This window comes from Cyrtonyx montezumae, unplaced genomic scaffold, assembly GCF_038088225.1.
Source record: "Cyrtonyx montezumae isolate F1298 unplaced genomic scaffold, pur_monq_1.0 scaffold_8, whole genome shotgun sequence".
In the NCBI taxonomy this organism is placed as follows: domain Eukaryota; kingdom Metazoa; phylum Chordata; class Aves; order Galliformes; family Odontophoridae; genus Cyrtonyx; species Cyrtonyx montezumae.
The window spans coordinates 107,664,425-107,683,955 of NW_027072089.1; the positions used below are offsets into that span (position 1 = coordinate 107,664,425).

At 39.8% G+C, this 19,531-nt stretch overlaps 1 protein-coding gene across 1 annotated transcript in view; it reads left to right on the plus strand.

The window, feature by feature from the left end:
• The first annotated feature begins 2,500 nt into the window (after positions 1–2,500).
• ZNF385D (zinc finger protein 385D) overlaps positions 2,501–19,531 on the plus strand; it is a 377,949-nt gene continuing 360,918 nt past the window's right edge. Inside the window, exon 1 of the mRNA XM_065753483.1 lies at positions 2,501–2,606. Within this exon, the coding sequence (XP_065609555.1) occupies positions 2,513–2,606 (94 nt within the window). The 5' untranslated portion in view covers positions 2,501–2,512. The remainder of the gene's footprint in view (positions 2,607–19,531) is intronic.

The window sequence follows — 19,531 nt, forward strand, 5'->3', positions numbered from 1 at the left end:
CACGTTAATACATGGAAACAGTTGTGCATTGGATGAGCTGGGAACACAAGGACAAACAAACATTAGCATGCAATTTATGATGCTACACTCGGGGACTGAAAGTATGAGCCATAGAGGTATCATACAACATTTCAGTATTATCATTTTATGATTTCTGTACCTTTCCCTTTCAACAGATGCTTCTTGTGTTCTCCGCTGTGCCTTTAGTTGCCTATGATGAGTAAGTGTGACAGCCCTTTAAATCACAGTTGCTACACTGTGCAATAATATTTAAGAAGGCCCTTGTGACTTTCTTCTTTCCTCGATAAAAATAAATAAATAAGGAAAGTTATTAAATGTTGAATGTAGAAAAATCAGTCTTCCAGGAAGGGACTGTGAATATGGCTTTTTGTTTGTTTGTTTTGTTTTCATTTGTGGAAGTTTCTGCAAAAATATCTCTTCGCACAAAACCCACAGACTTGATGATCTTTAAGATCCTTTCCAATCCAAACCATTCCGTGATTCTAAATGTAAGCAGGTCAGGGATTTTAATTTCCTCTACTTATTAAACCTGTTCTGGAATACTAATCCTGCCTCCAGCTACTGTGGAGTTTTTCTTTTCCACTCTACTTCTGTTTTATATGAGATATGTATTTTATATCATTTAAAAAGCGTACTCTCTACAAAATATTTTATACTATTCTTGATTTGCATCTTAACTAATGTCTGTAGTAGTTTCAGACTCTTGTGTGAGGAGATGTATTTTCTTTTGGTTTTCTCTCCCCCTCCCCTGTGTAAATACATTTATAGAAGTATATCTAACAAAATATACCTGCTGTAAAAAGCATCCAAATGTGGAGCAGCAGTGAGACAATGCCCACACAACCACTTGTGTAGTCATTATCAATAACAGAAACCAAGTCGAGTGATAGAAATATATTTGATTAAAATCAATTGTTTGGGGAGTGTATTTATTCCAGAGCCTTCAGGCAGAGAAGAATAGCAGTTTTCTAAATGTGATATTATGAGGGCAAGCAAATGAGTTATTACTCGTGTCACAGTGCAACAGAACTGAGCAAGAACAGCCCTACAAGAGGGAGTAAGCACTTATATCCACCATTTATTCTGTTACATTCATCACCACGGGCTGCATGTCTATGTGTCAGGTCAAGGTCAGTGCTCCTTGCTCACATGAATCACTCTTGGCACTGATGGAAACCTCCATATTGCAGTGTGCACAGCATCCCCTGCTCTGACTTTGACCCACACCTTGGCCGCGTCCCAAATGTGGGGCAGAGGGTGCTTGGGGGGCAGCTGGTGGGCAGTGGGCACTGCTCAAAAGGCACTGTTCAAAAGGTGGACAATTTAACTTCAGGCTGGAGGACAGAAGTGTTTTTACCACACGGACTATGGCTCCTTTGAACTTTGGCTGGTGGAGTTACAAAGCTAAAGAGGAGCTCTCTATTTTTTTTTTTTTTTTTTAGTTTCTAAATAGTAACTTGATTTGATTGAGTCTCCAAAGAGTAAGTTTCAAAGTTACCAAGGAAGCCTCATTATTTTTCTCTGTAAGTTTATTGAAGTTAGGGGAACAGAGATGAGCTACAGGACGTAGGCTCTTCTCCTTTCCTTCCAACAGAAGAATCAGTGCAAATCCTGCATGCCAGCTCTTTGCTTTTCAAAGCATCCCCACTGACAGAGTGCCATGCCTCGTGGGGTTGCCGATGACATATAGGTATGCGAGAATGAAAAATCAAAAAGCGACTGTGCAATACCTTTCTGGAGCTGTAGTGGCAGCTGCGAGAACTTGACACAAGGGTGGATTTATTAGCAAGATTGCAAGCACGAGTCGCACGCATCATTTGTACTTGCAGAACACACTGCGCTGCCAGACCCTCGGGACTTAAAGCAGCGCTCTAAACTACTTTTTCTTGCCCGTAAAACTGTTAATATTTCAACACTGCGCCCGTAACTTTTGAATCATTGCGTCTGACTGTGAGAACAGAGCGCGCCGTGCCCCTCGCACTGCCCGCAGCCCCTCACGGAAGGGCCGCGGGTGCCTCTTCGGGGCGAGGGTCGGGCGATTCCCTCCGGAGCGGCCGGGACCGAGGCGGCGCGGGCGGGAGGCTGCCTCCCCGTCCCACGAGTGGGAGGTGGGAATCTCAGGTTGAGTTACTCATCGTGCCGGAGTAGGGAGAGTGCGGAAGCAGTGGTTTTGATGGCAGGAGGTAACGTACACGTTTTTCGGGGAGGGTGGTGGGGGTAAGGGGGGAGGTTCGCGTGGAGCGCTGTCATTCCCCCTGTCTGGAAAGCCGCCCGGCCCCGGCAGCCCCACCGCTCCCGCGGGCGGAGCGGGGCGGGGGGCGCGGGGCGGGGGCGGTGCTGCCCGTGGCCGCCGCCTGTCGCCGGGGCCGGGGGAGGCGGGACCGCTGTCCCCGCTCCGCTCCCGCCCCGCTCCGCCGGGTCCCGCGCCCCATCTCCGCCCCGCGCTGTCCCCGCCGGGCCCGGTGCTGCGCGGGGCCGCCCCGCCCGCGGCATGGCCGGCGCGTTGGGCAGAGGGGCGGCGTGCTGGCGGATGCGGAGCGGCAGGAAGGAGAAGGCGCCGGGCGGCAAACCCCGGCCGCAGCACGGTAAGGGGCACCGCGGGGCGGGATGGGAGAGCCCGGCGGGGGACTCGATCCACCCGCTGGTGGCGTTCAGGGAGGGGGCTGCGGCTCCTCCTGCCCCGCCGATGTGCGAGGGCTGCGAGCGCCCCAACTCCGCGACGCGTCCCGCGCTCGGCGGGCGAGGAACGCCGTTCGAGTGCGTTTCGACATCTCGCTGCGATAGCGGCTTCTTTAGTTGTTGTGGAGGGCTCTTTCGGACTGCTGAGCGGCAGCGAAGCTGGGAAGAGTCCTAGAAATCTTTCTTGGCTTGCCCGCGTCTCGTCTTAATGCTCGGGAGGTGCTGTGAAAAACACTCGCCCTGCCCGCGCCCGTTCCCCCATCACTTTGCTCGGAGGGCGAGATGCTCATTGACGGCTCTGAGCAGCACCGACCATAGCTCACCCGATCCTGAAATGCAGTGGCCACGCGTGCTGCTCAGCCCACTCGGGAACTTCGTGTCCTCCGCAAAGCACACGGCTCCGCCCGGAGCCTGGAGGTGACACCGAGCTGAGCTACTGCCAAGGCAAACCCGGGGCTGTGCTTGGGGGCTGCTTCTCTTTCAGAAAGAAACGGCCTGAAAGTCCGAGCCGAGGTTTTGTCAGTGGGTATCTCCAGAACTCTGAAGGAAATGACTGAGCAGGATAGGAGGTGCTACCCAGCTAGGGAATAAAAATAGCTGCTAACGGTTGTAAATCTTTATGCTGCTTGTAGCGGGGAATCACTAAAAGGAAAGAGTTGGTGGCACCTCCGAGGCTCGTTATTGTGGGTACTGCACAGACAGAAATGAGATGTCCGGGAGCCAGCGGGAGCTCTGACACTGACCCGGGGAGAGACAGTGTGCGCCCCACAGACAGCGAGGTGCAGGTGCTGGGCCATATGGAAACCCTTTCTGCCAGAAACTTTGCCCTGATATAGCTAAGTTACAGTGTAACTTGTGTATGGTATTCTGTTCTGATGAGAATGGCATCAAAATAGCTGTAGTGTAAATTAGTTTCGTAGGGGAGAGAAGTTGGTTCTGATTCACAGTAACAAAAAGGTGCAGAGTGCTCCAGTGGGTTGCTTTAAGCGTTTTGTAAAGTATCATAAATTTTCATCGAAGTAATTACTGTAGCAACATGGAACACCAAATGACACTGAAGCATATGTATTTTGCATCCTAATTATTTTTGGATGGTATATAAGGAGGATCGCTCTTTCTGCAATGCTGTCTTTGCAAGGTGGGCATATTTACAAGATCATTTGCTATCTGTTAACAACGCAGATGTAAGGCAGAAACAGGACTAATCTGTATGTCCCTACTACTGTGTGTGTGTGTGTGTGTGTGTGTGCTGCAGTGAGATCTTCTGGAGAGGTGGTGATGGGGAAGTTCCGTATTACTTTGATATGCCTCTTGAAATTTCAAAGTTTTAGAAACACTTTATTTTCCAGAAATGGACTCCAGACATTTATTTGTTTAATTTATTTATCAGTTAATAATACTTTGCACTGGAGTGGAAAATTTACCTAATGTTAAAGCTAAAGATTCGAGGAGTTACAGGATATACCGCAAAGTAAAATTGCGGTGTGTGAGCTGTAAGCAATTTTAACTGCATCCTGTCATTCATTCATGCATGCATGCGATTATCAGAATGAACAAGAAATATTCATGTTTTACAACAGGGTAGGGAGGCAGCAGGAATATGAAATAATTCGATTTCTAGGAAACAAAAACAAACAAACAAACAAAAAACCCCACAACTGTTCATTCCTATTCTTTTTGCTGCAAAACTCATTTCAGTTGGCTGCCAACCCATGTTGGTAAAATGTGGCATAGCTGTGTGGATCTCAATGGCACTGTTATGACTGACACCTGGTGAAGACCAGGCACAGAATTTCAGTGCATGTTTGGATTAAGATACATTTACTCAGTCATCACCTGGGGCTGGCTGGGTGCTTCAGGGACATTGAGCTGTGAACACGTTAGCAAGCTTGCCTTTGGACTGCATCAGGTTACAAGTATTTACCAGCTTTGACGTTCTTCTCACCTTTGATGTGAGTAAATATAACTGTTGATTTATTTTGATGCAGAGCTATTTGAGATCAAGTGTGCTTATCGAGTGTTTTACTAATTACAACTTCATCTTAGCAGTTGCAAGTAAATCAATGCCTTTTCATAATCAAATCATAGATTTATGGCACTGTGACCTGAGACTTTTCTGTATTCTTCAGAAACACAAAATATAAACGTGAAATTTTCTCTGAGCTCATGTACAAAAGATCTTGTTTTACATGGTGCAACGCTAAGGAAAATGAAAAGCAATGTACTGTAGGACTTGTCTAGACTGTAAACAAGAAGTCTTTGTCAATACAGAAAAAATCAAGATCCTGATAAGATGATATATATTAATGATCTTGTAAAAAGCCTGTTTTAAAATTATTTAGTGTTGGATTTGCAGTAGCCTCTTACCTATAGAATATTCCAATAGCTTGAAAATGCAGATGGGTGGCTACAGACAGAGTTCTACAGATCCTCTCCAAGCAGAAGATGTTAAGTCGTAGTGTAATGAAAACCAGTTTACTTTAAGTAGTGTTTTTCTTTACAACTCGACAAAACTTTGGTATGCATATATGCATTGGACATCTCCTCCCTTGAAGAGTACGCATGGAAAGTTTGTGGCTAAAAGCAGTGAAAAAGAGTCTGTTATCTGGCATCACCAGAAATATCTGCTGAGGAGAAAGCAATACTTCATATGTATATTTAAAGCTACATGAAAGTTTTGTAGTAAACCAGTAATTCTGCATCCTTAGTACTAAAACAATTACTATAGGGAAGAGAAATGTAAGTTAGTAGTGTTGAATGTACGTGTAGGACTACGTGTACACATTAGTGCGGTTTTAGACAGCAAATTACTTAAAAAAAATTACTTTTTTATATGTATATATATGTATGTATATATAATTGCTCACAACATGTGCCAAATTTATACTTGGGAATGAAAGTTCTCTGTGCTTCAGTGAGCACAATATTATCTGTTGGTGTTGTGCCAATATGTTGGATCATGACCAGGTAAACTTGTTAAAAAAAATGTGAGCTACATCAACACTATACTCTTTTTTCCCATCTGTTTCAGCTAATTGTAGCCTTAACCTATCTAGAGTTGTCACAAAACAAGACAAACTATTGTTGCCCCTACTGTTTGATATTGTTTCCTTCTGAGAGTGTCAGAAATGTAGTGAGGAAAGAATCATAGAATCACAAAATGGCTTAGGTTGGAAAGGACCTTGAAGATCAGCTACTTTTAATCCCCTTGCCTTGGGCAATATTGCCATCAGATCAGGCTGCCCAAGGCCACATCCAAACTAGCCTCGAATGACTTCAGCTCCAGAGAGCTAGACCACCCTGTGTTGAACATAGAGATGGAGGAAGGAGGTACAAGAGGAAGACAGCTACAGGTCATGGTTTTTCTGATGGACATGCTTGGATGTATACACGTATGCTAACAACTTCTGATTGTAACTGCACGGGATAGGACTAATTCTACCATTGATAGCAGATAAATAAGTCCTACAAGCTTTCCAATTTCAGATGGTCCTATCTTCACACATTTTTCCTGAAATATTCAGTGTGCTGTCAGCTTGTTTCTTTCTTCCTTCCCTGTCTCCTGGGAAATAATGTTCTTGGTTGTGTTCAGGCAGTCATAACCAAATCTTCTGTTGTGCTGGAGGCGTAGTTCTCTCCACCTCGCTTTTTGCCTTTGGCTTATTGTTGTATTTGTAAAATTAAATGTCTGAAATTCATGTAGGTGTTATATGTCTGCTTAATATAACAGAATAGAAGTTCTTAAAGCAAGAAATCATGTTTTACGTGCCCAGCTGGAGGAATCTGCAGGTAAACTTTAAAATTTAAACCATTTTTACTCACCTACATATTCATGAAGTGTGAACATGGACATTATTTCTGTTTGGATCTACTAATGCTTCGATGCCTTAGCTTCTTCTGGGGTCTTGTTACATTAGTCAGGGAGCACCTAAAGATTCCACAAGATAATGGAAACAGATCTTCCTGGAAACTGTGCTAAGACACATGGGGGGAAAAAAAAGAGGCGATAGGTGAAAAGCACAACTCCATTAAGAGCAAATTCTGCCTGACAAATTTGGTGGCCTTCAACAGGGTTGAAGCATTGGCAGATGAGGGAAGAGCGAATTACATCATCTACCTGGGCTTGTGCAAAGCATTTTACACTATTCCATATGATATTCTTGTCCCATATGACAACAACTTTCTATGTTGGAGAGACTTGAACTTGATGGATGGGTCACCTGGGGGATAAGGAACTGGCTGGATGGTTGCACTCAAAAGTTCAAATGTCCAGTGCTGAATGGTGTGGGTATTGGGACCGATACTATTTAACATCTTTGTCATCAACTGGAACAGTAGAATTGAATGCACCCTCACTAAGTTTGCAGATGACACAAAGCTATGCGGTGTGGTCAACATACAGGAAGGAAGGATCCCATCCAGAGGGTCATTGACAGACTTGAGAGGTGGGCCTGTATGAACCTCAGGCATTTGACAAGTGCAAAGATTTGCATCTGAGTCAGGGCAAACCCACACAAATACTAGCTGGGTGGAAAATGTATTGAGAACAGCCCCAAGGAAAAGGTCTCAAGTGTGTTGGCTGATCTGGGGAGGGCATGTAATGACAGGACGAGGCGTAATGGCATTAAATCAGAAGAGGATAGATTTAGATTTGATATAGGAAGGATAGAGTGTATAGATTTGATATAGTGTGGGTATGAAGCAATAGAACAGGTTGCCCAGAGAAGCTGTGGATGACCCCATCCCCGGAGGTGTTCAAGGTCAGGTTGGCTTGGGCTTTGGGCAACCAAAGTAGGATTGTGCATTTTCCTTTCCTCCAGTGATGTTCGGGGTCCTCAGTAACTAAAATGACATATTTTGATACTTGAAACATATTTTGCTTCTGTAGTTGTTGTTTTTTTTCAAATTAGTTCACGCTGACACTATTGTCTAAAAAAAAAAAAATAATTAAATAAAAACAATATTCTTCTTGTCCAGAAATGTACATGATAAAATCTGTAAATACCTGCTTTGTAACTGTATGTGGCATTTTACCCCTTGTTCATAGAAGCATTTGTTTATTACACTAATAAAACCCTAACATTGCAACTTGCATAATTATAAATAACTGTAACTACAAAGCCATAGATTTTTCAAAGTTTGACTTTACAACAAATTGACAAACTCACCATCTAGAACCTAGACGAGTGCAAATGCAATTTTATGATGATCATTTAAATCCAATTTCTGTGCAGAAAATGCAGTTAAGAAACCAAAGACTTCCTCTTCATCCATAACCAGTATTTTTTTTTCTTTCTTTTTTTTTTTTAAAGAAGATTTGGAGAGTTTTAATCAGACAGAGGTCACAAATCACTTTACTGGGAAATACAGACTGTGCTATAGTATGGGAAAGAAACCACTCGTGTGATAATTTAAATCTTGTCATTTCAATTGTGAGCTAGATGAAATGATTACTCTCACAGAACTATAGAAGCTATCTCATTTTAGTACATTCTGAAGCATTTCATATTTTGACTAACTCTGGCTCAGGGGCATTTTATGCTCACATCTGGAAGTTTCCAGTCTTAGTCCTCAGTCTAGTGTCTCTGTCTTTGTCTTTCCATTTAGCTTTGCCATATTATAACAATGAATCATCTTGTCCACTAACTGAAGTTGGAATGTCTGTTTATGCACTGAATTTGTTTCATTACCTCGCCATAATGATTGGAAATGTGGCAACTCCCGACTGCTTTCCCATATGGACTGGGCTGGACTTGACCCAGTGCTGTTCTGAGCAGCAGCAGGATAAGCCATCACAAAACCTGGAATAACTTTATTCTCCTAGGATTCTACTTCTTTCTCATGAAAATCCAAGGTAGCAGTTTTATATTCTGTCTTCTTACATATGAAATCGTAGTATTTCCATTCATGCAAAATCTTAGCAGAGATGTAATACATATATTCACATGACAGTTAAACTAGGAATGTTGTTTTTGTAGGTTCGTTCTGACATGTTCTGGACTTGCTGATGGCTTGTAAATTCGTGGTGTTTAAAATATTGAAGAGTCAAAAAAAAAAAAGAGAAATAAAACTATTGTGGCATTCTTTGAATGTAGTGATTTTGCTAGAACAGGCAAGTGACGTGGTGTAAATGCAGGTTTCATGTGGCAGCTTCTGCGCCAGCAGATGCAAACTCCCATCTCTTGCCATGTGAGTGGGCTTGCAGATAGCACTGTGGTTGCTGCTTCAGTAGAGTACTTTGCAAAGAAATGCCATTTTGTTAAAAAGGTATTAAACTGGTTGTACCTTACCTTGTTTGATAGCATGTAGTCTTAACACTGTGTTGTTGTTGATATTAAAATAAAAAAAAAATGTTGTGAAGGATTCGTAAATGCTGAAGCATCTGCTTAGTAAATGAAACTTAAAAAAAAACCCAAAACAACAACAACAACAAAAACCTATAAAATGTATGGGTTTGTCATGGTTTTATGATTTTTGGTATTGGTATTCCACATGATGGTGGAATGGCACTATATGATATTATGATGTAGAATACCAATTCCAAAAATCATAAAACCATGACAGGGTTCTTTTTAAGATGGTTATGTCTCGTGTGCTGTCATGTCTCAGAGTGTTTTTTTATGCTGTCTATGGCCAATATTCTTTAAGAGTTGTTGATTCTGTACTCCTCTAAATAGTATTGAAAAGCGGAAAAGAGGAAGAGAAATTAGGGAGCAGAAACTTCCCCTGAGGACAGATTAAAGCAGAACTGTTAGTTTGTGATAATGAACCTGAAAGCCTATGGAAAAAAAAGTGAGGATAAAAAGACTTGTTATTGTCAATGACTGCATTGAGCTTGGCTGTATAAACCATTCCAGTATTTAGATCAATTCTTACTGCTCTGAAACTAGAGCTGTCTAAACTGCTGGCATTTGTAGCGAGGGGGAGGAATGGGAAGTTGAGAACAGATACTTCTCTCTAGAAGCTGGATTGAGAAAAGTCACGTACAGTGCATTGAGTGTCTTCACCAATTTCTTCTTTTTGGCTGATAGTCACTGTTGTTTCATGTTGAGAGGTCATAGTTGTTGCTAGTCAAGAAATAGGCATGAGAGTAATTATTTGGAGGCAACTGGGAGGAGGTTCTGTGATCTGAAGCTGTATTCAGAAAGATCAAGGCATCCTTGTGATGCATTCACATCAGCCTGGATCACAGAACAGATGAATCACTGTGCTGGGCAGAATGTTTCTAGGCTTCTGTATTTTTTTTTGAGCATAAGACATCCTGATAATCTAGAGTTGGCTTCATTAATATATGCTTTGCAGTGTTCAAGCTTAAGTTAGAGGGTACTGGGGTACTGGAATGCAATCTTATTTTATTTTTTTAATTTTAATTTTCTTTTCAAGCTAGAGATATGCATTTTTGGCCTCCTAGCTATTTTGCATTTCAAGAGACACTTAGAAAATCCATTTTAGAGCTGGATGAAAGAGATCTTTAGAACGCAATAAATGCTTTAGGGAAACACGGTCTTTCCCTTTTTCAGTCGAGATGACGTTGGAGTTCTGTAGGTTCTCTATGCCACACTGCTCCCAGGTATTGATTTCAGTTAACACTGAAGTAGCCCGAGGCCCTGGTCAGTTGTTTATGTTAACGGTACAGCTGGGTGCAGCCTCAATTGCCCCAGACCTTTGGCTTACCATGTTAAGTCCAAACAAAGCTAAAAAAGAACGTATCACTGCTTTTAATAATTTTGCAGTAGGAATCTGGTTATTGTTCACTGAGGTATAGTGATCGTATGATCACAATAGAAGCATGTTTTGTGTTTTGTCTGTATAGTTTTTGTTTTCCTTCCTATTCACTAGACTGACTGAGATTAATCCCACCTCAGTCACTTTACATTATAATTGCCCTGAAGAAACTGTAATGACCAGAATGAGTTTCTGAACTTTGAATGACTTGAGCATGTGGGATGTGGCCACTTGCTGTATACTACATAGCAGTCCAGACCTTGTTTTCTGGATTTTTTTTGTTTTGCAGCTGGTTCTGGGGGCTGACACAGACAAATGATCTTACAGAAGTGATGATTAAGTGACACCTGAAGAATCTGCAGGGTTCTGAATAACTCTAAGCAATTGCAGGAAGGGATAAAGCTGAAGATGAACTCTGGATTGCAGAGAGGTTTTTTTGCTGTGTCTTATTCCTGTAGCACCATAAAGTCAATTTGGTGGTAGATGTACACTTTTAGTCATTATGTGAAAAGAGGAAGATTGCAAAATTCTCTACCAGTATGGTTTCACAATGCTGTATGACTTTTTTTTTAAACAAGTTAAAATATTTGCATCCATTTTACTCTGATTCTATTCAGTGTATCTAGTGGAAACTGAAGAATGAATAGGGTAATTCAGGCTGGAATATATTAATGGAGTTTCAGGTCAGCTGTGACATCGGAACGAGTTGCTTTCTCCAGTCTTGAAGACATCCAAGGAAGAAGAATGTACAGAATCTGATAATATTTGTTACTTTATTTCACAAGCCCAAATTCAAAATCAAGCCTAAAAACTTTAAAAGAGGAAGCTCTCCATCATAGCCATGGTTCTGCAGAAATGGGATGAAAATGAAGTGGTGCTAAAAGGATACTACAGATGATCTGAAGCATAATTTGCAAAATGTAATAAAAACTGCCTTGTTCTAGGATGCTTCAGAAAGGATGGAAAACAAAGAATTTGCTTATATGCATAGCTTTCTGCGTAAGAACAACAGCAGCTATTCTTAAGCTTGCAGTCCCATGCTAGAGTACATCTAGAAACACATTGACTTTTTGATAAATACAGAGAAGTGTGCCAGTTATCAGATCTTGAGTCACTCCATTGCATAACTAAGAAGTACAGGTAAAATTCTGTGACAAGAAAGGTCTTGACAGCTTGAGTAATTGAAGCCTTGCTGTGCAGTTACAGCACAGAAATCCCTGGTCATTAAGGAAAGAGCCTGAAACTTAATGCTCTGCTATGTTGTTTTTGTGGTTGCTTTGTTTTGTATTGTTTTATTTTTGACAGGAACAAGGGTTTCAGTTTCTAGACTGCTCAGTTTTTCTTAATCTCTTCCTTAAATATGTTGAAGATTACTCCTGAATGCATCTGGCTTGATTTAGAGCTGCAGGATCAATATTCATTTTCATCTTTTTTTCTCTTCTAGAGTAAGATTGCCAGTCTCTGGTGTGTGCAGCATTCTTCAGCAGTGTTAAAGGAAATAACTAGTGTTGTATCTGTTTAAGTGTTGTCTAACTGCATTCCTGCACCATGCTCTGTAACCAGTGCCATTTACTGGGTTCTGTTATTAGAAATCTTGGCCCTAGGCTTGCTAAGTGGTTACCCACAAATCTGTGGAAGTTCAGTGTATTCCTATGAACCATCAAACCTCTCGGTCCAAATCAGATAATAAATAAATGAATAAATAATTCATGAATCAAACATCCTGTATTTCAGTGTTCTAACCACACTTACTGAACTCCCCAGCCAAGATCAAGGAAGAAGTAGCCTTACAGCAACCCTAGAGCTACCAGCCCAGTGCTCACTGAGCACGTTTGTGAATACCAGAAACTTTTCAAGTACTTCTTGGGGTCTGCTTCTGGCTTCTTCTGTGAGGAGTCTAGAAACATGATGGTCCACAGAGTGGATACCCCATCCCAGGATACATTTAAGGCCAGACTGGACAAGGCTCTAAGCAACCCAATGTAGCTGTGAGTGTACCGGTTCAATGCAAGGGAGTTGGACTAGATGACCTTTAAAGATCCCTTCCAACTAAAAAAATTCTGTGATTCTGTTGGATTTAGGTTGCTACTTCTCTCCCCAGCTTTGGGGTTCCTGCACAAAGGCTCCATGTACTTCTTTTCTCAGTCCTTACTTCTGTCTTGATGAGTCTGCTTTAAAAACTGCAGCTTCACTTTGTCACTAAGTCCTGGTATTTCTTTTGAGAGTCAGTGAATTTCAGTGCTTCCCTATGCCATTCCTGTTTAGGATACTGTCGTGCAACAGAGTCTATATGTAGTCATGATGACCTTGTGGGAATGTATTTTCTTGGAATAGAAAGTATTGTTTTTTCTTTCCAAGGAAACATTTTCCATTTTCTGGCATTAACAGCCATTTTCCTGCTTGTTTAAATAACTGAATTTGTAGGGATAATATAATTAATTAGTTAATGCTCCTCTAGTTGTGTATGGGCTATACTGGCCATGGCACTCACAAGGCACTTATGTTGAAACATTGTTTAGAGAATAACTTTCTATTTTTAATAAAATTTTAGAACAATATGATTGAGTTCTACAATCATTAAAGTCTTATTTTTATTTTTTTTGTTTGCATTACTGCTTTTATTTGTTACCTAATTTTAACATCATTCCATTGCTCTTTGCACATTTTTGTTTTTAACATGTGTCTGAGTACATGTTACAGTTCAGTAGTTCAGTACAGTTTTGATTCAGAAACCTTCATGGCTTTCCCTGGACCTTGACATTCAATTAACTTGGAATCACTTCTTGACCTTCACTGAACTGTATTCCAGGAAAAAAATAATCAAATGTTGAGGGTATGTGTGCCTTTCTAGTTTCTCTAATTTGTCATCTACTCTAATGTTCTTCACACATGGTTGTTAAGAGTACAAAGAGTTATAGGATACATGCTTCCAGTAATGCTTCAGGTGTCAATGTTAAGGGCAAGATTTGGAAACTAATCCACTTAATATCAATCATTTACGTTTTTCCAAATGTAGAGCAAAACTAGGGATTGTTTCTGCCACCAAGGTTGTGAAAATTTGACAGTGTCTGACTGTGATGCAAATGACAAGACAGATTTCTCCTGTTTCTAACATATAACACATTTCTTGAGAATTAGCACCTGCACTTGAACAGTTGTATTTTTAAATGTGTGTATGTTAGAGAAGACGTATGTGAAACTAATCCTTGTAGCAGAAGGAATTAGGGTGAACTAATAGCTTTTTCAGGAGTCATAACTCATTCTGAGTCCGGAATCTGGCAGAGGGAAACACACTGTGTGCAAGATGATGTTAAGTACTTTCATGATCATAAAGTAGTGCCTGTCTATGCTACCACAGTTTGTTGTGTGGTTCTGCTGCTGCTACAAAAGATAGCAATTGCAGCAGGCACTACTGAAGAGTACGGTCAGGACTCTGCTGCCATCTGCATTAGCATTGGCAGATTGTCTACAGATTGTCTGTTCATGTTATATGCTTGTTTCCATATGTATAGTTTAACACTTCATCTCTAAAGCTATTATAATAACATAACTGAATATCTGAAATGGTTGTGATAATGAAAGTCAATAGGAAACAGTCATCTACAAATTTAATGAATGTAATGTGCTTGTTTTCAAAGTACATGCTGGTTTTCTTTCTTTTTTTTTTTTTTGTATCTACTACTACTTTAAACAGACTTAGTGAGATGCCATTGTTCATTCCAATTTGTAACTCATCCCTTTTGGCTTCGTAGATCATAATCACCTCCACAGCAACCACTGTGATGCCATAAACAGAGGGCTTGACTTCAGGTGAAGAATTTAGGCCATAAAAAGCAGAAATACTCGTAAAAGAAAAAGTGGGAAGATGGGGAGGATGTGGAAAGTGATTATTCTGACTTTCCATGAGATGGTTGTTTTTTTTTTTTTTAAAAAAAAAAAATTTTTTTAATCTTTTGTTAAGATTGTAAGATTTGTAATCTTTTAAAGCTGAAAGAAAAGAAATTATTTGAAAATGTCAGTGGATTCTCCATTTTAGACAGTATAACTGGAAAAAAAAAGTATAAGTAGTAGCATTTTACTCTGCATATCATTTATTTTTCTCTCTATTCCATTCATTATAAATAAATAAATAAATAAATAAATAAATAAAATCACTTTAGTAAATCCACATTGGGAGGATAGTTTTGCTGCTTTTCCTAGAGTGAAGAAAGTGAAATTGCATTTGCAGTTCATGGAGAATGAAATTAAACTTGCTTGGTCCCAGTGATCCACTGCTCCTACACACAGCACATTTCTGGGAGAGGCTCACTTGCACAGTATTAGAAGCAATGCTTTCTTCTGTGCATGAGAGAACAGGCACAGATTTGGGTCCTTGTAACTCCCAGATTTGCATTAGATACTGCATGGAGTGCCTCTGTGTGTGTCTGCCTCTCCTCTAAGGTGTCCCTCTTGAAAGGAGAGATTTAGAATGCATCACTTTGTTTGCTTATAGAGGCTGAGATGACTTGCTGCTCTGTGATATATTTATGTGTTTAGAAAGGTATTACAGAACATCAGGCTATTGAAGGACACCCATTTCTAGCTTGCATCTCTTTATGGTCAGAACATATTAGTGTGGAAAACAGTAAAGTCAGTAAAAAGTATCTGGTGAAATAAATCAAATAGTGGCAGCTGAAAAAGAGCAGAATGCCATTTATTTGTTTAATTAAGTGATGGTAGGAAAGACAACTTTGGAGGAAAAAAAATAATCAAACAGAAAAGCAAACATAACACTTTCCTCTTAAGCTGTGAGATCTTGTTCTTTAACCCTTCAGTCATCTATCTGATAGAGATTGTGCATACAAACATCCACTTCCAGGATTTCTTGCTGCTTTTGGAGCTGGCATGACCACTTCTTCCTTTAGGGCTGTGGCTTCTCTAAAGCAGGCAGGTAAGTGCTCAATTGGTCATAGTGTTCATGCAATATTTTAAGTACATAACAGAACATGCGGCAACAATTGCTTTCTTTTCTTTCAGAATAGAAATGAATGCATAAATTGTACGTGAAGAAAAAATATCCCAAGTGAACAGAAAAAAACTAAGGATCAGCAAGGATCTCAGTTTAATATAATGCTGATCTTGTGCTCCATAAATCTTGTTAGCAGGAGGAGACTTCCACTATACATAAAAAGGTTAGCACTTGCTGTTCAACAATTCCAGCAGCTTTCATTTACATTTCAAAGCCAGAGTGAGAATGAGAATGCTCATATCTGTAATTCCAGTAGTCTGTCAATCTGCCTGTTTCTGTAAAACTGACACAGTTTGGGCAGTTCCCATCAATTTCATTTGTTGCATATACTCAGCTGAGCTTTTAATCTCCTGCCTGCTGATCCCTGGTTTATAATCAGATTTGACAGAGATAGGATGGCTGTAATTATCTTGATGTGAAAGTCAAGATAGAACTGTCGTTTCTCTCCTTATTCCTCTGGTGAGATAAAATTTTATATGAAAAGTGTGAATAACCAAAGTTTAAAACTGCCTACTTTCAGACTGTTCAGGTGCGTCTGTCACAAGTAAGGTTTTTTTTTTTTCTTCCTGAAAAAGGCAAGAACATTGCAAGGACTTTCCTTGCTTATTTGTTGACCTACTTCTAAGTGTTTTGGAAAGCAATTTTATGTCAACTTGATTAATTATTTTCTTTTCCCAAAGGCTGATAGCATCCTAATTTCAAGGAAGACCTTGAATAATAGATATCTGTGGTGTGAATCCTTGTTCTCATTCTTGAATAAAGCCATTCTTCAATGAGTGTAATGCTGTCAGTAAAAACCCTAGAGTTAATGAATGAAAATATGTGTAGTAGCTATGTTTATCAAAAGTCTACTTGTGATTCTTTTTGCTGTTTTGTATACATGATATTTTAGCTGTGTAACTTCTAAATTGCTTTTGCTTCCAAACAAAATGGGAAAATCTTTCTTTGCTTTTTAAAGAACCCTCTGGATAATTTTCAGACTCAAAAATTGTGCTACAAATTATTATATCACAAATATTCAAAATATAGAAGGCTGGGGACATACACATATTTAAGTATGTGCCTAGGTTATGTTCAGTTAATCTGAGACTACAGAATTAAACAGTTATGTTCAAATGGTAAAATATTATAATTCTCTTTCCATTTAATAAAGATTTTTTTGTGACTCTTCAAAACATTTGTATTGTCACATCTCCACTTTCATTTCTATATTAGAATTCTGATGTTACTTCACCATAACCTGTTTGCCACAAATCCTTCTGCTATGACTAATAGAAAGAGAAATACAAACTTTATGGTAAAAGGCAAGAATTTATATGTAATTCCTTCTCCTGTTTAATCTCTTGCTTCTTATTTCTTCAGTGTGGCATTCCTGTCACATACTTATTCAAATTTTCTCTGGCACACTAAGGATTTCTTTACTTACATAAATTGCCCGACATTAAAATATAGTCCTAATGCTAATTTTCTTGAAGAAATTCATGTTTTTGTTTTTTTCACGTGTGAATCATAGCACCATAATTTTTATTTTGGTTTTCTCTGCTTTCTATTGGGTTAATGCCAATAACTTCAGGAAAATAACTCTTATAGATCATAGAAACACTGTAAACTTTATTGGCAAAACTATGGATTGAAGAGTTCTTCTAAATAATCCATCTCCCCAGCTATGCCAATCAAAACCAAAATTGAATTGTATGATACAAATGCAAGTGCCCGTAATGACTGATGTATTCTGAAGCTGCTGATGGGGCTGTGAGTAGATGTCCTTTTCTGGTTTTAAGAATGTGACCTAGAGAGCTCTATGGAAAATGCTGATAGGAAGGGAGAATCTGATTTGTGAGATACTGCAGACTGCACGGAGTAGTGACAGTCTACATTACTGATTTCCTACGTAGGAGATCAATGCTGGTGGATCAGTAGTTGTGGCTGTATTACTTCAAAATCTTGCCCTCAATGGGAACAATTCACTGCCTCAGTACTGAGTCTTTTATACTCACAAAATGTAATTACCCTTTTCTTATGTCAGTCCCTGATTGTTGCATTCTTCTTTCCTTTGGGTTATCACTGTAATTACTGAAGTTTGAGAAAGCTATTGAGAAGTTCCCTGCAGTAAATAAGTGTTAAGATTTCGTTATTAATGCTACTTTTTCCTTATGCAAACTTTTTAGCTTGAGAGCATATATCTTCTCCTGCACTTAATTTTATATGCCTTGATAGCCAAGTTGTGTGAAGTAGGTGTAGAACAACACATATGGTGCTTGTTGGAGGTGAATACTCAGTCTCAACTGTTCCTATGAGTGTATAGTGATGTCCAACTGAGCATGAGTCAAAAGAGAACCTTCTGGTAGGAGGGAATTGCAGTGTATTTGACCAGAATCACAGGGATATCAGGGGAATATCCAGTCCAACTCTCTTACTAAAGCACATTCCCTAGTGCAGGTTACACAGGAAGGTGTCCAGGCATTTACTGAATATTTCCAGAGAAAGTAACTCCACAGCCTCTCTGGGCAGCCAGTTCCAGTGTTCTGTTACTCTCAAAATAAAGAATTTTTTTTCTTGTGTTCAGGTGGAAATTCCTGTGTTCTAGCTTATGCCTGTTGCCCTTTGTTCTGTCACTGGGCACCTCTGAAAATAGCCTGTATCCACTTGTCTCCTGTTCAGTAGATATTTATAAGCATTGGTAAGATCCCTCTTTGGTCTTCTCCAGGCTGAAGATTCACAGGTCTCTCAGCCTTTCCTCATGAGAGAGGTGCTTCAGAACTCTCACTGTTTTTGTGGTCCTCCACTGGATGCTCTCTAGAAGTTTCCTATCTTTCTTGAACTAGAGAGCCCAGAACTGTACACACCAATGCAGAGTTGAGGAGAGGAGGGGAGGGGTGGGGAGGGGAGAGGCGAACGTGACAGTTTGCAAAGTTGCTCATCAGTAGTTTCTTGTTTAAACAATTTAATCTTACAAACATCTTACAATCTTACATCTTTAGTTATAAAATATGAAATAATATAGCATTGGTAAGGAGTACTATAGCAAATAATGTGATTAAGAGGGAAACAAAACTGTAGAGAAAGGTTTGATTTTTAGATAAGTAAAGTTTTACTTCTAGAGGCATTCTGTATCTGAGTCTGCATGAAATTGAGCACAAAGAATTTAAAAGGAGATGAGAAGAGGATGAAATATTTAAGTGGTGAAAGAAAGCAGAAGAAGAGGTGGTCAACAATAAAAATCAATACAATTAAACAGCTGAAAGAAGCATTTGACAAATTTCCTAATGACAGATAGAGTGAAGTAGTAGAGGAGTGCTGTTTTAATTTTCCCTTGATTGAAACCAAGAAACAAATGAAAATCCTGATTGGAAAGTCTTTTAGTACCAATTTTTATTTAGAGTTTCCATAACAGATTATATGATTCTCCGAGTAGAAATGTGATTGTTTTGTGAGATATGTAATACAAAGTTGTTACAAGTTTGTGTGTAGAATTTATCTAATTTATATTCATGTTGAAGAAAACAGTGAGGACAGTTTTCCAAGGTAAAGATAAAAAAATTAAGTGAGTTATTGAAGTAATGATGTGAGTTATCTCCTACAGAAGGAACTATTAGGGGACATAAATTTTTAGAAGATCTGCAACGTTCAATAAACCAGTTAACACAAAACTAGTCGTGAGTGGACAGTGAGCCCTTTCTGTCATCAAAGACAAGGACAAAAGGTATAGCAACTGATCAGACCAGGATGAAAGATGAATCCTCCTCTCCCTCTCCCTCTCCTCAAAGAATATGCTTCTAGCATAAAGTTTGCTGGGCAGCCATAAGAACATTTTGTTATTTCTTAGAAGATAGCAGTAATTAAGAATGTCTTTGGAGTTAGCCTAGCTTTTGGGATGTTTCAGAGGAAATGGAAATGAGCACTAAGAGAGTTCTTTGATGTTGAATTGCTGCTGACGTTCTTGTTGCAAGGAAAGGGAAACCCAGTGAAGAGGCAGTAAGGCACTGTGATATCAGAACTGCAGTGACTCTTTGGGGAGTGCCAGACAGTGCATGTATCTAACCCAAAGGAAGAAAGATGAGGTAGCATTTGTGGTAGTGAAATGGCAGTGCAGCACAG